Source organism: Stenella coeruleoalba (genome assembly GCF_951394435.1).
Source record: "Stenella coeruleoalba genome assembly, chromosome: X".
NCBI lineage: Eukaryota > Metazoa > Chordata > Mammalia > Artiodactyla > Delphinidae > Stenella > Stenella coeruleoalba.
Genome location: NC_137152.1, coordinates 10,160,038 through 10,180,974, shown reverse-complemented (window position 1 = coordinate 10,180,974; position 20,937 = coordinate 10,160,038). Strand labels below are relative to the sequence as shown.

General features: G+C 43.9%; 1 protein-coding gene across 1 annotated transcript; it reads right to left on the bottom strand.

Moving 5' to 3' along the window:
- Positions 1-556: 556 nt before the first annotated feature.
- Positions 557-20,351, bottom strand: TLR8 (toll like receptor 8). Its single transcript, XM_079910885.1, has 2 exons — positions 20,336-20,351; positions 557-4,331 (listed from the first exon to the last, which is right to left on the bottom strand). The coding sequence occupies exon 2, from the start codon at positions 4,323-4,325 to the stop codon at positions 1,218-1,220; it is 3,108 nt and encodes a 1,035-aa protein (XP_079767011.1). The 5' UTR covers positions 4,326-4,331; positions 20,336-20,351; the 3' UTR covers positions 557-1,217.
- Between the last annotated feature and the right edge of the window lie 586 nt (positions 20,352-20,937).

The following is a 20,937-nucleotide window of genomic DNA, read 5'->3' as shown; positions in this document are numbered from 1 at the left end:
TTTATCTTTCTCTTTCTGACTTACTTCACGTAGTATGATAATCTCCAGGTGCGTCCATGTTGCTGCAAATGGTGTTATTTCGTTCTTTTTTTATGGCTGAGTAGTATTCCACTGTATATATGTACTACATCTTCTTTATCCATTCATCTGTCAATGGACATTTAGGTAACTTATTTTATATTATAGATGTGTTTCCCTACTGTGTATTTATTATATGCTCATGATGTGAAATGAAGCACTTTAATCATTAATATCATGATTTACAGCAACAGCAATTGACAGATACTCCAAATGCTTCTAATTTAGCTACACACTTTTATAAAATGGTTAAGAAGTAAAAAAAACAAAAGCAAAACACTTTAAATACCATCCATCTTAGCCTTTAAATGGCATCTAAACCTTAGAAGTGAAATATTATAGCCAGTATTTATAAAAGTAATTGTAAAAGAAGGACTAATGCAAACACAGCGTAATATAACCACATGGCCATGGATATATGATAAATCTAAATAGCAACTTAACATCAGAAGTATCATAGTTGCAAAAGTTCTGAGATATTGAAATGAAGGTATAGTAGGCCAACTGCTAAGATGGCCGCAATGGTCCCCTCTCCTGGCATTCACCATTTATGACCAAGATGGCAGGCTGAGCAAGGCTATCACAACCGCCCATCTCGGTCATGGACCACTTTTCCAGGACTGAGGTGATCACTCCCATGGAGCTGGCAGGGCCGGTGATTTAACTCTAACAAGCAGACTATGGCCAAGGTGATGGGTTATCATTTCCCTGATTAGACTACAAAGATGGCGACTTCCACGGTGTCAGCAATCTCTCTCTCTTGTTGGCTTTGATGAAGCAAGCTGCCACAGCAAGGAGTCCACATGGCCGGGAACTGAGGGCAGCCTTGGGCCAACAGCCCAGGAAGAACTCAACCCTGAAAACCACCACATGAGTGTGAGCTCAGAAGTGGACGCTAACCCTAGCAGATGCCTGTGGCCCTGGCTGACACGGCGATTACAGCCTTTGAGAGGCCCTGAGCAGAGGACCCAGCGATAAGCCACGCCTGGACTCCTGATCCAGAGACTATGATATAACAAATTGTATCATTTTAAGCCATTAAGTTTGGGGGTAATTTGTTACACACCAAGTGATAGCTAAGACAGAAGGGTTACTGCTGTGCATTCTTAGTATGTTGGTGAACCCAGACTTAACATCAGTTAGTACTGCTTAATGGAATCGACATACAAATTGTTATACCGTGAATCATTTGCAGTTAAGACGACATTTTTCAGACTCTGCCAAAACAAGCCTTCCGCCTTGGGGTTGTCGGGCCACTGGAGGATGGAGCTCTTGCAGATCCTCTGCCGCAGCCTCAAATACTGCGAATGCTGCAACACTGGCTCCAGCAGAATAAAGACAATCACATCCATATTCTCATCGATTAGCCTCTGCAAGGCCAAGTAGAAAGCTGTTTTAAAGTTCCAGTTTTTGGCATACTTTTTGGTTAGAACAAATATTGTTTTCCTGCTTTGGTTGATGCTCTGCATGAGGTTGTCGATGATGGCGAGTCCCGGGTCCCAATCCCTTTCCTCTAAACAGAGGAGCACATTTTTGTCCTCACTCTCTTCCAGGTGGAAGCGCAGCTCATTGATCACCCAGTCCGTGACAGAGGCATCTTTGGTGTCATAAGAAACGTAAGCATCGTAGAAAGTCTGGGATGTGGAAAGAGACCTGTAGCCTTTTACCTTAGCTAAGCACACATGATAGAGAAACCAAGCATCCCAGTAAAACCAATGATGAGCCAGGGCAGCCAGCATAACTGAGATGGTGACAAAAAAGGTGAAGAAACAGAATATTGCCGCAATGGTATCTGAAACACAAGTTGTGAGCTCTAGACTCACAATACTCTTGCCTTGTTGATCCCCAGGACTGGCGCAAATGACATCTGTCAATCTGGGAATTGTGACGTTCAGATTCCCATCCATCCATTCTCGAAAATCTCCGATGTCACAGGTACAGTCAAAAGGGTTTCTACCTAGTTCCAAAATGGCTAACTTGGTGGCGGTCTTAGTTTCAAACGTGGATTTGTTGATCATCTTGAGCTGGTTGGCACTTAAATCGAGGTGTGTCAGACTGCTGGCTTCGGAAAGAAAGCCGGACGGCAGGTGGGAAATCCTGTTTTGACCCAGGAGCAGTGTCTCAAGAGAAGATGTGAATTTCGATAGGCTGTCAGTTACAAAGAACAGCTCGTTCCCACTTAAGTCAAGCAAGCAGAGATGAGGAAACTGCTGTAGTAATGACCAGTTAAAGAAATTTAACCTATTATCATTTATATATAGTTCGGTGAGACTCCGGGGCAAGTTAAGGAAGGCTTCATCGGGGATACGCTGAAGGTTATTAGAGGCTAAATGAAGCCGTGTCAGATTGCTGAGATATTTAAAAATTTGCCAGTACCTGACATCTTGAGCATTCCACAAAAGGTCAAGGCGGTTTCCACTGAAAACTAATTCTTCCAGGGACATGCTTTTCAGGTATGGTTCTGTTAAAGTAAAAATACTATTGTAGCTCAAGTTTAAAACTTTCAGCTGAGTTAAATTTTGAATAAATCCTAGACGGTGTGTTACCCCTGCTATTCGGAAGTAGTGCGCATTGTAGCTCAGATCTAGAACTTCTAACAATGGCAATTCGCTGAAAGCAGCGTCATCGTCAAAGTCTAGTCTGTTGTTTGTCAAGTCCAAATACTTGATACCAGGCAAAAGTGAAAACTCAGTTCCATTTAACGCTTGACCGTTGCCATTTGAAGACAGATTTAAACAGGAAATGTTCCTAAAACCTTCAAATTGCTTTATCCCAATAAAGAAAATACTGTTCAAGCTTAAATCTAAGGCTTTGCCGTAATTGGAACATTGTGGCTTTATCAAAGGATTGGTGTTATGATAAAAATTCAAATGTGGGTCAAACTCAGTAACTGCTGACCGTGGCTTAAGGATATGCCTTTGGAAAGAGGAGCCATTTGCATTTTGTTGCTTGGTATCACTGACCAAGGGTGATATTCTGTTTTCGGACAAGTAAATGATTTTCAGGTTGGAGAACGACTGGAAAACGGTAAAATCAATTTGCTTAATAAAATTAACGCCCAAGTTGATAGCCATTAAATTTGAGAGGTTCCTCAGGGGCTGGAAATCTTCGTTTCTAAGTTCCTGGAACACATAACCTCTTAAATGCAATATCTGGAGAGATGTAAGCTTTGAAAATTTTTGAGAAATATTAATGTACTGTGGATATTTTTTCAGCTCGTAGTTGTAAGATAAGTCAAGTATTTCTAAGGAGGGCAGTTTTGCCAAAAATTCCCCAGAGGCTATTTCGTCCATTAAATAGTTGAATTCGAGATGCAGCACCTTTAGATGATGCATGTTGTCAAACCAGGTCGCAGGAACCTTCCGGAGCGAAGTGCTAGAGAGGTTTAGGTAGCGAAGTTGGGTCAGGGTTTGAAAAGCAAGAGGATGTATCTGAATTGAAGCACCTCCTTTGCAAGGTATGCAGGGAAATGGCGCGTTAAAACATCTCGGGCAGTTCCCACTTAAATCTAGTACTTTTAAATTTCTCAGTCCCTTGAAGTCTTCTTGACTGATGTTTTTGATCTTGGTGTTGCTAAGATAGAGCTCTGTTAGGGAGCTTGGCAGTTTGGGTGGCACGTGGAAAAGGGGATTAAAAGATAATGACAGCACCTTCAACTTGGTAAGGTTTTCAAAGGTTCCATCTTCTACGGCAAAGGTTTCATTACAAGCAAAGTAACAGTTCCAGCCCAAATAGAGACTTTCCAGATTCCTAAGTCCAGAAGTGTTCTTTTTCGTTAACACAGTTATTCTATTTTGAATTAGACTAAGTTCTTTCAAAGATTTTGGCAAACCAGCCGGTACTTCTTGTAACTGGTTGTCTTCAAGCAGTAACTCCCTTAGGTTTTTTAGGTTGAGAAATGCCCCGTCTGTAATAGTCATACCGTTCTTTACAGCAGGATTTTCATTCTGGGGCCACAGCTTGACGTTATGGTTTAGATCGATCTTAGTCAGATTTTGCAGCCCTTGAAATGATTCATTTGTTATGCGTCTGATGAAATTACCAGATAGGTCTAGTTCTGTCACACTTTTGTCCACTGTTTGGGGTACCTCGTGTAATCGACGATTGTTACATTCTGCAATAACAGAGCCATTTCGTTTTGTCTCATCGCAAGGATAGCTTCTAGAATAATTTGCTTCAGCGAAGAACTCACAGGAATCAGAGATTAGCAGGAAAAGGCAGGTCAGAAGCAAAAAGTGAAGAGTCATGTTTTCCTAAAGAAAATCAAAGTGGAGTCACAATATGAGAGGGGCAATATTTGCCGGGCATTTCATGATGAAATTCACAGTGCTTCAACCATACTTGGCCTGAGTTTTGAAGTGGGAGTTCTCTTAACTGTTAAATACACTGCATTAAATTAGGTTCCAAACGATTTTAGTTTTTGACCGTGTTCAGCTTCATGGTGCTCAAAGAAGTGAAAGATGAAGCTATCTGAGATGTGATGACAAGAAAACCTGAAAAGCTTTTGCAGAAGCACTCATCAAGATGCCTCACCACCATAACGGGCCTGATGCTGGACCCTGGCTATGGTTCACGCCAGATCTATAGCACAGCAAGCTATACATCTGTCGCTTCGACCTATTAGCATAACTCGATGAAACTTTGGCCAGTCCCAAGGAGAGTCCAGATCCGGAGATGACCTTTTACCTACACAGCATATATTTTATTGGTACTTCCCACAATTTTTCTATACCTCTATGATGGTATGTATCAAATTCTCTTATGTCCTAGCATGAAAGTGGACATTTTCTGTCGATAATAATAGCAAACAAAGTGTCACGTTTTACGCCAAACGTAAACATTTTCTCACCCATGTTTATGTTCCCAGTAACAAACGGGACAGGTTCTATTATTATCCACATTTTGTAAGTGAAGAAACAAACTCAGAGACTTAACTAACTTTCAGAAGGATAACACACTGTAGAGGGGAGACGAGTCCATCTGATTCCAACATGGCATTTTTAATCACTAACCATCGTGCTATACAATCTCATTTTGAAATCTTTATGCCAGAACAGTTCCTCAAATGTAGACAGCACTCAAAAAATGTTTTCTAAGGAGGCTACTATTTATATGTCCCTTATCATACAAACATTGGCATGAATAGCTGTTCTTCTGCTTTTGTAAACTTCTGTGGGGAAGACATGACGCTTTATATTTTTATGCATCCTTTGTAACATTTAGTAGAGTGCCTCACTTTCTGCGACTCTTTCAGGGGCTGAATATATTATTTTGGTAATTATATGAAGCAATGAACAGATTAATGTGATTGGTATGATCAAGGGTTATAGTCAAAAAAACTCTCAAAATCTTATTTTGCCGGGTGTGGAGACCAATCTTTACTAAACTATTTTTCACTAAAGCCCAACTCACGTCCTTATTGTGAGTTAAACCAAGTACGTGCTTTCTTTTTAAATTCTCCTGGAATTCAGGGTTAGTGAACTAACAGTCACTGCCATACCCTTCCTATATTAGAAAAGATTTTTACATGGATGTTGAGTATTCTGAGGATCAATAATTACTGCCATTTGTAACAGCTAAGGAAAAGCCAGCTCCTTATGAGATGAAAACTAAAGTGGAACAGAACTTCCAGACATTTTCAGTCTCTCGTAGTTATCTCCAACTACAGCACCATCAAGGTGCCGCTGCTTAATGTTTAACTTTTACTAAAAGAAAGCCTTGCTTTACCTGGTGTGATAGGCAGAATTTTAAGATGATTCCTATGACTTGTGCCCCTTGGTATTACTCCTGTAATTATGTTACATTATGCGACAAAAAGGAGATTATCTAGATGGCCCTAATCTAATCATATATGCCTTTAAAAGCAGAGAGTTTTTTCTGGTTAGTAGCAGAAGAAGAGTCAGAGAGATGGGAAGCAGGAGAAGAATTGGACACATAACTGCAGACTTAAAGATGGAGGGGGTGGGCCCCTGACAAGGAATGCAGGCAGCGTGTAGAAGCTGACAGTGGCTCCCTGTTGACAGTTAGTAAGGAAATGGGGGCCCTGATCTTACAACCACAAAGAACTAAAGCTGACTGACAGCCCAAATGAATTTGGAAATGGATCCTCAGCCAGAGCCTTGAGGTAAGAGTCCAGCTGGCCAACACCTTGATTTTAGCCTTATGAGACCTAAAGCAGAGATCCCAGGCAAGCCTAACCCACAGAAATTTAAGCTAATAAATGTGTATTGTTTGAAGTGTTTCAGTTTGGGGTTATTTGTTACACAGCAATAGAAGACTAATACATCTAGGTGGGCTTCCCTGGTGGTGCAGTGGTTAAGAATCCGCCTGCCGATGCAGGGGACATGGCTTCAATCCCTGGTCCGGGAAGATCCCACATGCCGCGGAGCAACTGAGCCTGTGAGCCGCAACTACTGAGCCTGTGCTCTAGAGCACCAGAGCACCCGTGCTCTGCAACAAGAGAAGCCACCGCAATGAGAAGTCCGCGCACCACAACAAAAAGTAGCCCCCGTTCACTGCAACTAGAGAAAGCCTGCGCGCAGCAACGAAGGCCCAACACAGCCAAAAATAAATTAATTAATTAAAAAAAAACACTTAAAAAAAAAAAGAGAACTAATACATCTAGAAAATGTGTGTTAAAAGATGATTCACAGCTTGAAAATATGCAGCTTTTGCAGATGCCACTCCAGGTCTCAAAGTTCTACATCTCCACTGGGAGACACAGGTGTGCCAAGGAGGTAACGAAGCTCGGGGATGCGAGGAACTTTGGCAAGTAACCCAGGCAATATTATGTTTGCTCAGCACCTAAGCAGATCTAAGACTATGTGACTTCCAAGTGTGAACATTTTGGAAGTTACTTCCTGACTCTTCCTTGTCCTCTCCTAGCTAGTGGGTGGCCTTGGGGGGGTCTATTTGATGACACGCACAGCTTATTAGTTAGCTCTACAGTCTAGTGGGTTAAACAGACGTGAGTGAAACACAACATTACGAGATTTCAACGGTGACACAAAGAAGTAAGTGACACTAGAAGAGCCTAAAAAGAGGAGGATTTGACCTCTTCACGGAGGCTGGGAAAGGTTTCCCTGAGGAAGTGGAACTTGAACTGTGATTTTAAGGTTGATTTGGCATGTATAAAACAGAAAGAGGTCAAAAGAATGTCCCAGCGTATGCAAAGGCCCTGCGTGTATTCCTTTGATTTTCCCGTGCTGTGCCTTCAGAGGAGCCCTGGACAGGAATCAAGAGGGGCATGGTGTGGGCCTGAGACAAAGCACACCAGGTTTCAAGTCCTCAAAGTCGACTGAAACCTGCAGAGAACTGCTTGCAACAGTAGGACTCAGAATAAGAAGCGGGGCTAAGAGGATTGGAATGGCACGGGAGAGATGACAAACAGAGATGTTGCAGAGGTCCTCAGCATCTCCATGTCACTACAGTCAATGGACATTTTTCAGTCCTCGTCTGAACGAGCACGTGAATGTAAGGGACTGAAAGAAAGTCAGGGATGTTAAGAAAAGATGAGAGTGGATTTTGATCTTGATCTGAGGAGCAATGCAAGCCTTTGAAGGTGGTACCATGCTCATTATTCTACAGTCATCACTGGCAAGAGGGCACAGACCTTCAGGAGCAAGGTGATGGTAGCGTGAACCAAGTTGGTGGCAATGGAGATAAAGAGAAATGGATTCAAGAGATACTTAGGAAGTAACACTGAGAAACACGGCAATAGATTATAATGGGGAGGTTGGATTATGAGGGAGAGGGAAGAATTCACGGTGACTTCCAGGTTTCTGGTCTGTGCAACTAGATGAATGAGAGAGAGGGTGCCATTCACTGAGGGAAAAGATCATTTGGAGCTGGGGAAGCGGGGAGTGAATAGTATTAATTAAATTTGACATGCTGAACTTGAGCTGAGTTTGTGATCTTCCAGTGGAGACATCCAGTAGGCAGTTACATATGTGCATCTCCGACTCAGAGGAGAGTTCTGGTACAGGGATGAATTTGGGAGTCATGACAAGTACAGCCATGAGTGTGAATGAGATCATCCAGGGCAGTGTAAGCCATAAAGGATCTTCCACATTTCAGTTCTACAACAATTTTAGCACCTGTTTTTCTAGTACTTTTATGATTTCATTTTCTTCTATTGAAATATCTTATCCCACTGAAATTGTTTTGGCATAAAATGTGAGGTGGGGACCCACATTATTTTTTTCTAAATGTAGACCTGGTTGCCCCACCATCATTTATTGAATAATCTTTTGCTCACCAATCTGATTGCTCCCTTTATCATATGCTAACTTTCCTATGTATTTCGATCTATTTCTAGACTCTTACTCAATTTCGCCAATCTCTTCATCATTCACATGCTGGTACCACATGTCTTAATAATTACAGTTTTTAGGTATGCTGGCATCTGATAGGGCAAGTCCTGTTCATCATTCTTCTTTTGTGAATGGATCACTCCTATCTTACCTTCTAACAGGTTCTCACGGGTGTACACTAAAACTGTAGATTTCTATATATTAATTTTATACCAAATCGCTATACTAAATTCTCTGATTATTTGGAATAGTTGCCTCTCCATGTGATTTTCTTGGCTAAGCAATTAAACCGTCTACAAATAATGATGATCTTATCACCCTTTATGCAATCTAATTTATTTTTATTGTCTAATTGCATTGCCTAGTTACTCCAGAATCATGAAAAAATAATAGAGCAGAGGTCAAAAAAAAAAAAAAAAGCAAAGACTGACCAGTTAAACCACACACAGATGTAAATTCTGCCTCACAAAAAGCACAGTAAGCAATGCCAAAAGTGAAATAAAGTAGGAGAAAGTATTTGCAGTTCATATCACAGATAAGGGGGTGATATGTTTGATATGTAAAGACTTTTTAAGCATAACTGAAAAGACAAATTATTCAATAAAAAATGAACAAAAACATATTAACAGACAGTTCACAGAAAGGAAACACAAATGGCTCTTAAAAGAAAATATACTCAACTTCACTCAAAAAATTACAGAGATACCATTTTTCACTGATTCTACTGCGTAGGTGAGGCCACCTCTAAGATGGAGAGAAATCTGTAATATCTATCAAAATTGGAGAGATATACTTAGATTCAGCAATTTTAATTCTAGAAGCAGATTGTAAGAGAGACCCTCACATGTACAAATGCCTATATACAAGGATGTTCCATGCAGTGCTGTTAGCAATAGCAAAAGACTGGAAATAATCTAAATGCCTATGAGTAGTGGTCTTGTTAAATAAACCAGGATGTTATATTCATACAATGGAATACTATGCAGCAATTAAAAAGGAAAAGGTAGCTCTATATTCACTTATTCATTCATTCAAAAATATTTATTAAGCATGTACTTTATTTTGGGGACTGTTTTTTTTGTTTTTGTTTTTGTTTTTTTACGGTACGCGGGCCTCTCACTGTTGTGGCCTCTCCCGTTGCGGAGCACAGGCTCCGGACGCGCAGGCTCAGCAGCCATGGCTCACGGGCCCAGCCGCTCCATGGCATGTGGGATCTTCCCGGACCGGGGCACGAACCCGCGTACCCTGCATCGGCAGGCGGACTCTCAACCGCTGTGCCACCAGGGAAGCCCCTTGGGGACTGTTTTCAAGCTGGGAATATAGCAATGAACAAAACAGATAAAATTACCTGCCCCTTCGGAGGTTACATTACAAGATGTTAGATGGTGGAAAGTACTAGGGAGCAAAATAAGGATGGGAAAGGGGATGGTCACGTAGACTGCCCCTCAGTTGGGATATGTCTGACATCTTTGTCGTGATTAGACTGGGGTAATGGGTTTGGGGGAGGACAACCTGAGAGGTCAAGTGCCACTTGAGGCACAGCTCACCTAGGGCACATACACAACTTTCACTGTTGGTGTGGACCCTGATCACCTGGCTGAGGCAGTGCTTGTCAGCTTCCTATTATACTTTTTAATTATAGCTTAATAAAAACATTTTAAAATTCATTTTTAAAAAGTCCCCTGGGGAACAGATGGCCAGGTGGTTGCAGACTCTTCTCCTAGAGTGGTAAACAGAGTGCTGTTGGTAGGCAAGACACTTTTATGTGGTTACCTGGGGGGGTCCAGAGGACAGGGCGGTGCTGTGCAGCCTTCCTAGCCTCAAGTTAAGGCCTCAACATCTAATTCCAAACGTGACTGTCACACAACACTGAGCAATTGAGGAGAAAAGCCTCTAGGAGGCGCCGGAGACCAGAAGAAGAGCCTTTTGACACTTCAGGATGAAAACGGCCTCCCAGAGAATCTGAGGCAACTTAAAACAAAGCTTGGAACATGGAAATGAGCAGAACATTGCAGAAAGGATTTCTGAGTGAAGAGCTTGACGTTCCTAACTCCACCCTCCTGAAAATGTGTCCTGAGGTAAGAACAGGAGTTGACAAGTTCCAAATAACTTCAGTTTGAAGAGAAGTACATGGACAGGAAGAGTGGGAGGCGGGGAGCAGGCAGTTAGCAAAGATGTTGAAGAGAAAACCCTGATTGTTCAGGCTTCTCCATCCACCTCAGGGCCTCACAGATGCAAAACGGACTGCAAGGGCTCATAAACATTCAAGGGCTCTGAGGTGAGACAGCAGAGCCCAAAGCCCTGGGCAGCAAGAGTCACACCTTTCCAGCCAAGTTCCTCCTCCTGGCCACACCCATGCCTCTGGCTTCCAAAAGTCTTGGCTCCAAAGGACATCAAAGGGAACCAGGTCCCAGAGAACTAAGAAGGATACTGGAGAGAATTTATCCCCATTAAGGTGTAACCAATGAATAAAAAACATCCAGCCTGGCAGAAGAAAAATGGCAACTCAGCAAATAGAGAAATGGCAACTACGCGGGAGACGCGGAAGAAAAAGAAGAGAAATGGCAACTCTGTAAATAGAGGGAAAAGGGGCAATTATGCAAATAAGGTAGAAAGTAAAACTATGCAAATAAAACAGAGAGAGAGACAGAGAGAGAAAGAAAGAGAGAGAGGAAGAGAGAGAGGAAGGAAGGAAGAAAGAAAAGAGATTTCTGTTGTTTGAGGCTGACAGCTGAAGGCGCCCATTAAAGTGAGAGCAAAGGGCTAGAAGCCTACAAGGTGAGAAAGGGCATGAGAGGAGACCACAGCAGACAAGGAATGTGTATGAAGTTGAGGAAGATGGAAAGCAGGTGGATGAGTGGTAAGTGGCACAGCAGAGCAGAGAAGGCTAAAGCCAACCAGAGCGAGGTCAATTCACAGCATACAAGCCCGGAAAGCCTCCGGGGCCGGCGGGCAAGAGTCAGGGCGGCGGTATGCCTGGCAGGGCTGCACAGGGGACGGGTTGAAAGTCTGCATGAGAAGTTAGACCCCTCCTGATTCACTCCCTGAGACTTACTACCTCGAAAGGTTGAATCCAGAGCCTTCGGTTCAGGAATTCAGGCACAAGTGAAGGCAGGGGCAAACTGTCAAAAAGCAAACAGGAGGGTTAAAGCACAGTGTGTATCTGGAGCGCAGAATCCCATCCTCTTCCCTCCTCTGGCTCTGGGGCCTCTGACATCCACCTGGTTTATAAATGCCCCACTCCAGCACCCCAGGCAGGAGATTGGAGCATCTCATTGGGAAGATGGACAGGCACAGCAGCAGGGCCATGAGTGTAAAATTTAAGGGGACCCCCAAAAATGTAGTCATCAAGATGAATATAGTTTTAAAAAAGTAAAGTCCCTGATGGACTATATATCAGCATTAAATAACGACAGAATCGGACCCTGCACTTGCAAAGCAGTGTTTCACCTGCCTCACCCCATCCCGGCTCTGGTTCCAAGAAAACTTGATTTACCGAAATAGGCAACCAGCCTGAGGACCAGAGTTTGCCTATTTGATTTTTAAAATACAGCACTAAGATATTATGTATGTTGATTGCTGAGCTTTTGGGGACCCTATCTCCCTGAAATTCTCCACCAAACCAAGTGCTTCACTCTCCTCACCCTAGCCCTTGCCCTGCACCACAACAAAAATCCCCAATCACACTGGCACACCCTAACCAGAAGCTGGCTCCCATCCTACGCTGGGACCTATCGTTGGGAAGGCCAGTCCTTGCAGCTGAAGCTTCTCATTAACTGTTTGGTGTCCCACTCCTGAGTATGAAATAACCGTCAGCGCCAGTCACCTGGAATTCACCCAGCATCAAAGAAAGATGGAGACAAGCAAAAAGAAAAGACAAATCACAGACACAGCAATTGATAGAATCAGGTCTTCTGGCACCCAGGACAGTGGTTGATGCTTCATTTTCTTAATGCACATCCTGTCTTGTACAGATGCTCAATCCTCCCTCTGCAATTCTGAAATCCTTAAAAATCTGAGCACCAGAAGATTTTCGGGCTTTATCGTAACTTATTTGGCAGCAAAACCTGATCCAAACTGACCTAAGGCTAGTATGATCTTTATTTATCCACTTAGCAGGAGCCCTCTGGTTTCACGGCAGAAATCGCCATTGTGCGTAATCATCAGGGCTGCCGTCGCATCGGAAGTATTCTCTAATAAATCCTGTATATACCATCTTCTCTTGCTAAAATACAAATTCTGAGCTTTGACACAATTCTGGCCTACAGGTTTCAGGTAAGGGACTGTGAGTTGATAGTTAAACCTCCTTCACTGGAAACACATTAGCGATTCCTGAATTGTCCTTGGCATATATTAAATCAGAAAAGAGAACGTGGCTGTCAATGGGACCAAGTTATGACTTTCATGGGCCTGAGATACTTTGGCCCTCATGTGCCCCTTCCTCCATAAAGAAAAACAATAGTAAAAATTATATTTTATGACCACGTTGGTATAAAGACAAATATAATCCAGGCTGGAATATATTCATTCTTTTGCTGATTTTTAAAAGAAATTAAAATCTTTGCTTGAAGCATCATGGGCCCGAGGTCCTGTGTCTTCTGTGCCCAAAGTGAGACTGGCCCTGGTTGTCAATGATGGCATCTTGGGGCTCAGATCAGGTCCCCAGAAACTCGACAAGATAAGTAGGAGACACTTACTGAAAAGCAAGGTAAATATTAGATTGGGAGAGGCTGAAGGGAAGGCCGAGGGTTGAGTGTAAGTGGCAGGAAAGAGGACCAGAAAAGGAGAGTATTGCAGGTTGAATTATGTCCCCTCAAAATGACATGTTGACGTTTTAGCCTCTACACGTGAACGTGATCTTATTTGGAAATAGGATGTTTGCAGATGGAATCAAGTTAAGATGAGGTCATACCAGACTAGGATGGGCCCTAATTCAATGACTGATGTCCTTATAAGAAGAGGGAAGTGTGGACACAGACACACTCCGGAAAGAAGACCATGGGAAGATAGAGCAGAGATTGGAAGGATGCAGTTACAGGCCAAGTAACGTCAAGGCCTGCCGGCCACCCCCAGAAGCTGGGAGAAAGGCATGGCCCAGATTTTCCCTCTCAGCCTCCAAGAAGGAACCCACCTTGTTGACAACACCTGGATTTCAGACTTCCGGCCTCCAGAATTGGGAGAGGATAAATTTCTGTTGTTTTGAATCACCAGATTGGTGGTACTCTGCAACAGCAGCCCCAGGGAACAGATGGGAAAAGCAGAGAGCAGGGGAGTAAGTGCTGACCGGTGGAACCCACTGCTGAGACAAGTTCAAGCTGCCAGAAAAAGCCCTTTGGTCAGGCCAGTGAGCTCAGTGCATAGCACACCCTGCTAAGGATGACTGGGTCTACACGGTCTCAGTCTTTCGCTGGGTGCTGCCTTGGAACACACAGAAAAAAAAAATCAAGACCCATTTCTTTAAAGAAAGCATATGAGGCTGCCCTGGTGGCGCAGTGGTTGAGAATCTGCCCACTAATGCAGGGGACACGGGTTCGAGCCCTGGTCTGGGAAGATCCCACATGCCGCGGAGCAACTAGGCCCGTGAGCCACAACTACTCAGCCTGCGCGTCTGGAGCCTGTGCTCTACAACAAGAGAGGCCGCGACAGTGAGAGGCCCGCGCACCACAATGAAGAGTGGGCCCCCGCTCGCCGCAACTAGAGAAAGCCCTTGCACAGAAACGAAGACCCAACACAGCCAAAAATTAATTAATTAATTAAAGTACCCTTAATTTAAAAAAAAAAAAAGCATATGAATCACACGCAAAAATGAAATTTGTGGGCTTCCCTGGTGGCACAGTGGTTGAGAGTCCACCTGCCGATGCAGGGGACACAGGTTCGTGCACTGGTCTGGGAAGATCCCACATGCCGTGGAGCGGCTGGGCCTGTGAGCCATGGCCGCTGAGCCTGCGCGTCCGGAGCCTGTGCTCCGCAACGGGAGAGGCCACAACAGTGAGAGGCCCGCATACCGCAAAAAAAAAAAAAAAAAAAAAAAAAGAAATTTGCTTCACTTCCTGCACCCTGCCGAATATAGCATTGCATGCTACTGAGGAAGTAATTTCACAACCGTTTTTCTGGTTTCCACGGCAAATCAGATCTTTGGTTGGGTCCATGGTATACAATAAGCCCATCCTCTCCTTTGGGCTCTGAGGGAACCAAACGGCACAACGAAAACAACCTATCTCAGTCCCCACCTACATCTTCCTTTTCACCTTGGGCCCCAGTGGACACCAAAAACATAACTGTGAAAGGCCAGTGCAGTTTCAGGAACAGCTCAATAAAGCCTGCCTTAGCTGAGTGCACCCTGGGAGTCAGAGTGAGCCCAGGAGCCACGCTCAGAGCCCAGCCCATGGGGCGAGAGCTGTAGGCAGGGCAGAGACCACAAGTGCGGGGTGCAAAGGCAGCAAACCCCACCATGCGAGGCTAAAATAAACCCTGCAGGTTTTACCATAACACAATCTAGGGTGAAGGTGGTCTGTGAGGCATCTACAGCTGCCTTCCTGGAACAGACAGCTTTTTATCTTTTCACACCCCTTTCCTAGCCTGCAAGCAGCGATGTTGCAAAGCTGCCCCCTCCCTCCTCCCTCTTCGAAAGCTTCCTTTGCTAAGAGGTGATTTGCCTCAGACCATCTCCCCAGTTGCACCCCTTCCTCAGAATAGAGCCTGCTGATGCCCCCCTGACATGAAAGGATCAAGGGCACCTACTGATTATAAAATGTGATGAATCCGCCCAACTGAATGACTTAGCTGTTTGAGCATGACGCAGGACTCCACCAGAACTAAATGTTTGCCAAACTGGAAATATTTCTAATTTTTCATGGGTTCTGATGTGTTTGCAGTTGATATACTGATATTATGTATATTGATATATTGATATTATTGATATTGATATATTGATATTATGAAAGTAAATTAATAAAGAAATGGCTGGGCACACAGAATTTGTCACCTTACATGAAATTTACAGTTAATAATAGATACTTGACTTGATCCATTCCACGTTTGATGGATTCACTAACAGCTTTGGAAGACAAAAGAAACCACTACCACATTAAATGCACGTATCGATTTCATACACATAAAAATATGAAAAATTATGCTGTTTGAATTCCAGGAAATACGGTAGCGTGTGTTCGTTGAGTGCTTTATCATGAAGCAAACACTGGGAGCACAAGTCACGCATTTTCTTGTCTGAGCTTCATAAAAATCAGTGAGGTGGGTGCTATCATAAGCCCCCATTTTACAGACATGGAACCTGAGGCTCAGAGGCTCATCTACCCAAGGTCACTTAGATGGTAGGTGGCAGACCGGAAAATTGAGCCTAGAGGTACCCACGTAATTAACAAATTGGTACCAAGTGGCTGGTTGGCAGTGATCTGGTTTCAATTTTTGGCAGAAACACCAAAGCCATACCTGGAACCTTCTGGAATTAAATGCTGGGGGTATTACCCACCTTGCCTTTCCACTGATCAGTCTAACAGAGAGCACTTCCAGGTGCTCTGTAATTCCACAGAACAACTGGAAATCCACTGATTCTAGACATATTCACCAGCTAGTGGCTCTTCGTAACCACTTGAAGAGTCAACACAGCCTGTATTGTTAATGCCGATCCAGAACCATGGGTTATGCGTTTAAATGTACTGTGTCTGCATAGCCCTGAATAGTTCTAAATTGGGGATAATACTTTAAAAAATAACAAATCCCTCAACTCCATTTAGTAACTCAGTTGAACTCAAATGGTACTTCACTGGAATGACATCCCCCTCAGTAGAGGGGGATGCTGAGACACACAAATAATATCCAACTGAGTTTCCAAGCCTGACCCTGGGTCATGACGTCCTCCCCTGCGAGACATACCCTGATACTGTCAGTCTGGGTTTCCATGGGACTGCCTTCTCTCTCATCAACCCCCGTGCAGTTTGCAGGACTATTACATGAAAGAATGAGAAGCAGAATGAAGAATGGACTTGATCAAGTGCCCTCGCCCTGATCCACTGCCTCGGCTTTTCAGATAAGGCATACAAGGAACTTTGATTTTGCTTTCTGGAATCAAGCTAAGGGGCTAATGAATAAGCTTTGGGTCTTCCTGGAGGCCTTGTCAGCCCCTAAAAAAGTCTGTGCTCCTTAAGGAAAGGACCAAAAGAGCTGTTCAGATGCTGCCCGAAGACAGTGGCCCTCAACTTCAGCTGCCCATTGAGATACCTGGAAAGTTGAAAAGCTACGAATGCCCCAGCCCACTCCAGAGATGCTGATTCCATTAGTCTGTGGTTCAGCCTGGACAGCGGGATTTTTTAAAGCTCACTCTATGATTCTAGTATACAGTCAAGGCTAAGAACCTCTCCCCGAGGCCAGGAGTCGGCTAGGTCCTTGCCTTCCACCCTCCACCAAAGACGGGGGTGGGGGGGCATTTTCCCAGTTTAGTTTTATTTTATCTTATTTCCACTTTCTTATAATACAATTATATTGGCTATCACAGAAGTTTACAAATATCAAGTCAAAATTGGATACGTTCAAATGCAATTCCATCTATGTCATTGGCCCTGCTGGCCTAATTCCTTATGAGCCCTTGCAGTCATTTTGTAAAGCATCAATTTCAGGGTAGACTTAATTTACTTTCAAGGTCTATAATGTGCATCACTGGATACAAAAAATGAACTTCAAGAGCTTATATATACATTAAATACTGGTAAAAAAAAATAACTCCAAGAACTTCAATAAGCACTAAATGAGCGTGGAAAAAAAGATACTAAGGTAAATGTGGGATGGGAGTCTCTTGAAATCAGTCTTTGCAATGGCTCTTAAATCTCATTCAATTTTCTAGAAAACATACCATTTTTAAAAAATTGTAAAGGTTTTCAATCTGACAGTTCCTGACGGTAACAAATGCTGACCACCTGCTATGTCTAAACACTATAGAATATGATTACGGAAATAGTAACATCTTTACTTAAAAACTTTGAACAAGAAAAGTAGCAATTATGAATACACATTAAGCTCCTGGTAGATGAAGTTTGGGCTTTGCCCAGGCACTAGCAAGCGGCCCGGAGTGAGCCAAGAGAGGCTGTCCTTTTCTGTGCAAAGAGCAAAGGACAAACACCTCCCCACCTGCTTTACCCCCAGCCCTTTCACTCTAGATGAGAATACCATTTCTGGCAGGACCAGAAAGTCATACCCCAGTTCAATTCCTAACTTGGAATTTGCTTCTTTTCCTCTTGAAAATGATAAGACCACTGCAGCATCTGATTTTTGAAATTTCCTGCACACTGGACCACTCTGTCTACATTTAGAGTTGCCCCAAGACTTCGCCTTTTTATATTGATTTGCCCATCCATCACTTTCTTTGGTCACACCATTTGCCACCAAACCCTATTTCGGGGTCAGAAATCCTCTATTTTCTTGGAAAGCTTTGTTAAAAGAATAGAAGGAGCTTACCACTCTTCTGGGGTCGTCCTTCCTAATAGCTCATTCTAGAACCTGCAGTGCTGCGGAGTGGTACCCGCTGTGCTACGGGCGCACATGGACAGAAACTAACCAACTTCCTAAAACTGGCCGCTTTACCATCAGCAGAACCTCGCCTGTGGTTTGCAAAAGCTTATGTGGGAAGAAGGGAACTTGTGATTTCGTAACTGTTGCCAAATCATTTATTGACTATGCTGTAAAATTTCAAAACTGAAATGGGGGCGTGTAGGAAAAAGTCATTTATAAAATGATTTAAATATAACCCGAGCCAGATCGATCCGGTGCATTTTTGTTAGTTTGGGTTTATCTGTGTGTACGTGAGGGCGGGTGAGGGGTGGCTAAAAGGATCCTCAGCAAAATGTTAAGAGCAGTGAGCTCTGGGAAGCAGGACTGGGGGGAAATGAGGGAGAAATGGGGAAATTTTTCCTTTTCCTTAAAAAATTTTAGTGTCTTTTCTTCAACTTTGCCACAAATGTGTACTTGATTTAGGATTGCACAAACTCATTTTTTCTCATAGAATTCATGGATGTAGTTAAATAACATCTGCACCGCTTCGTCTTTGTTCCACACATTTCCGGGACAGCACATGGTGAGGTGGGCATGGGTCCCTCACCAGGCAGTGGCCACAGAGTGCGCATCTCCCTCCTGGGTGTCCCTGCACCTCAGCCAGTACCCGGCACGTATTATAAGCTCAATAAATGTCCACTGAATGAGTGAGTGAATGGATGAGCAGAAGCATGAGGCAGGAAAATTTAATTTCCTGATTTGCTCTGATAAGTGAATTGGATTTTAAGCTCTCACAGAGAAGGCCCTGGAAGGTTTAGCCACAAGCAGGAGTCAGCAAACTCCAGCGTGTGGGCCAAATCTGCCCAGGGAGCAGAGAATGATTTTCACAGATGAACATTTGCCATCGATCTGATGAGACAGAACACTAACTGTAAACTCCAATGAGGCAAAAAGTTAGCATCCCCCCACCAAAGAATCCCATTCTTCTCATTATTAGACCTATATTACAAAAAAACTGCATTTGATGATTATATTTTAAATGTTATCAATGAAATAATTGTGTAATGTGCTTTTCTCTTATTCTATAAGTACCTACATAATGCCCTCAATTGGCCTCTTGGCCTGCAAAGCCTAAAATGTTTACTTTACAGAAAATATTTGCTGACCCCTGGCCAAAAGAATAGTCTAGAATGGGATATAATGTGCTTCATATTGCTTTCCTCTCCTTGAACCGGAGGAAACCACATTGGGGACAGGGTGGTAGGGACTGACATTTCTCTCTCTCTCTCCCTCTCTCTCCCTCTCTCTCTCTCTCTCTCTCTCTCTCTCTCTCTCTCTCTCTCTCTCTCTCTCTCTCACACACACACACACACACACACACACACACACAATTATCATTTTTCCCTCAGGCCCTTGGTCTGCCTCTCTTGCATAACCTCTGTAAGACAATGTACGGGCTTTGGAAACCCTCTAACCACTGGTCCCTCAGGTGATTCAAGGCGTGACACATGGTGTGGGAAGGGATTCCTATGATGTCAGAGAACACGGCCCGTGGCTTCGTGGGCTCACCAAAAACCTGGGTAATAGTCACCTCAAAGACCTCATCTGGCCGCCACGCAGCCTCTTGCTTTCTCTTGAAACATTTGCTTGGAAATAAAGTTTAAGAAAGTAAGTCAAAATGACCACCAATATTGGAGTAGTGGAAAGCGATCAGCGTTTCTAGAAAAGCCAGACACACAGGGCCTGGCCTTCAGGCCACAGAATGTCGGCCAATCGTAGACCAGGCAGCTGGGATCACATAAAGCATGGCGCACACTTGGGTTATACTTGCCAACAGTCCAGTGCCCATGCCAGGCAAACAAGAAAAACGAGCTACTTAATTAAAATCAAATGAGCCATCACAGGTTTTTCCACAAAGCCAGTAACCATAAAAGATGAAAATGAAAATGGAATTGACACAAGGTCAGGACAGTCACAGCAAACCAGAAGTTTAGCCCACGTGGAAAGCAGTCCGAGGATCCGGCCCTCTGCCCAAGCCCAGAAACTGGCTATCAGGGGCCCAGTCTGCTCTCCCGGCCCTGCCCTGTGAGGGCACAGGGCTCCGGGCAGCTCTTCCCTGGTTCTTCCCTTTGCCATCCACGCTGACTCAAATCTTTATTTCGAAATGGAGATGATCGGTCATCAAGTGCTTCCACCTAGCAAGCCTACCAGACAGCACGCACTTTCCGGATGCACAAACCACCCTCTGGGGTGCTTGAGCCTCTCTGAGCCTCAGTTTTCTCAGCTCTCAAATGGGGAGAAGAATAACAGTATCTTTCTCTTACGGTGGCTTTAAGGATTAAATCATGCTTGCGGAACCCTTAGAACGTCCCTAACAGAGTGAACACTCAACTAGCAGAGCTAGGATTAATGTTACTACTCTCATTGTCATGGACTTCACTCACCTCTAGGCTGTTTCTCGCAGTAGGCCGGGAGGGCCACTCAAGGCGCTGGCTGTGACCCTTTCCTCTGGCGTCAATGAGCACCAGTGTACTCGTAGGGCCGCAGATGGCTTCAACCCATCAAGGCTGCAGTGAAATCCCGCGTGTGGACATACCGTGAAACCCTGGACATGGCTCAAGACCTAGGACAACATCAGGTGTTGGGAATCAGTTGTTTGTCCAAAATAATCAACATGAAATACAAAAAAGGCTAAAGCGGAAGGGGTGTTGTAAAAGAAACATTTCTCAAGCAAAGGATTTGGATGAAGAAATACACAAAAGGATTCCTCTACACAAGGCCAGATCTGATATGAGCCTGTTCTGGTTTTAAACTGAGGTGTAGAGCTCCTGAGGGGACAGCAAGCTGCCTTTTCCGATCAGTGCAGACACAGGTGACATGGGCCGCAGGAAGCAGGTATCGTCGGTCTCCTGGTTCTCCTGCTCTGGTTCGCTAAATCCTGAGCCCCGTAACCCACTTGCCCTGACTTACTCCTACCCCACTGCGTGCATCCCCACTGCAGAAGTTCTTGTCCATCTGTACTATCATTTCTCGTTTCAAACAAAGG

Excerpts from the sequence above, each read along its gene's own strand:
- TLR8 (XM_079910885.1), bottom strand. The coding sequence starts at position 4,325 with ATGACTCTTCACTTTTTGCTTCTGACCTGCCTTTTCCTGCTAATCTCT.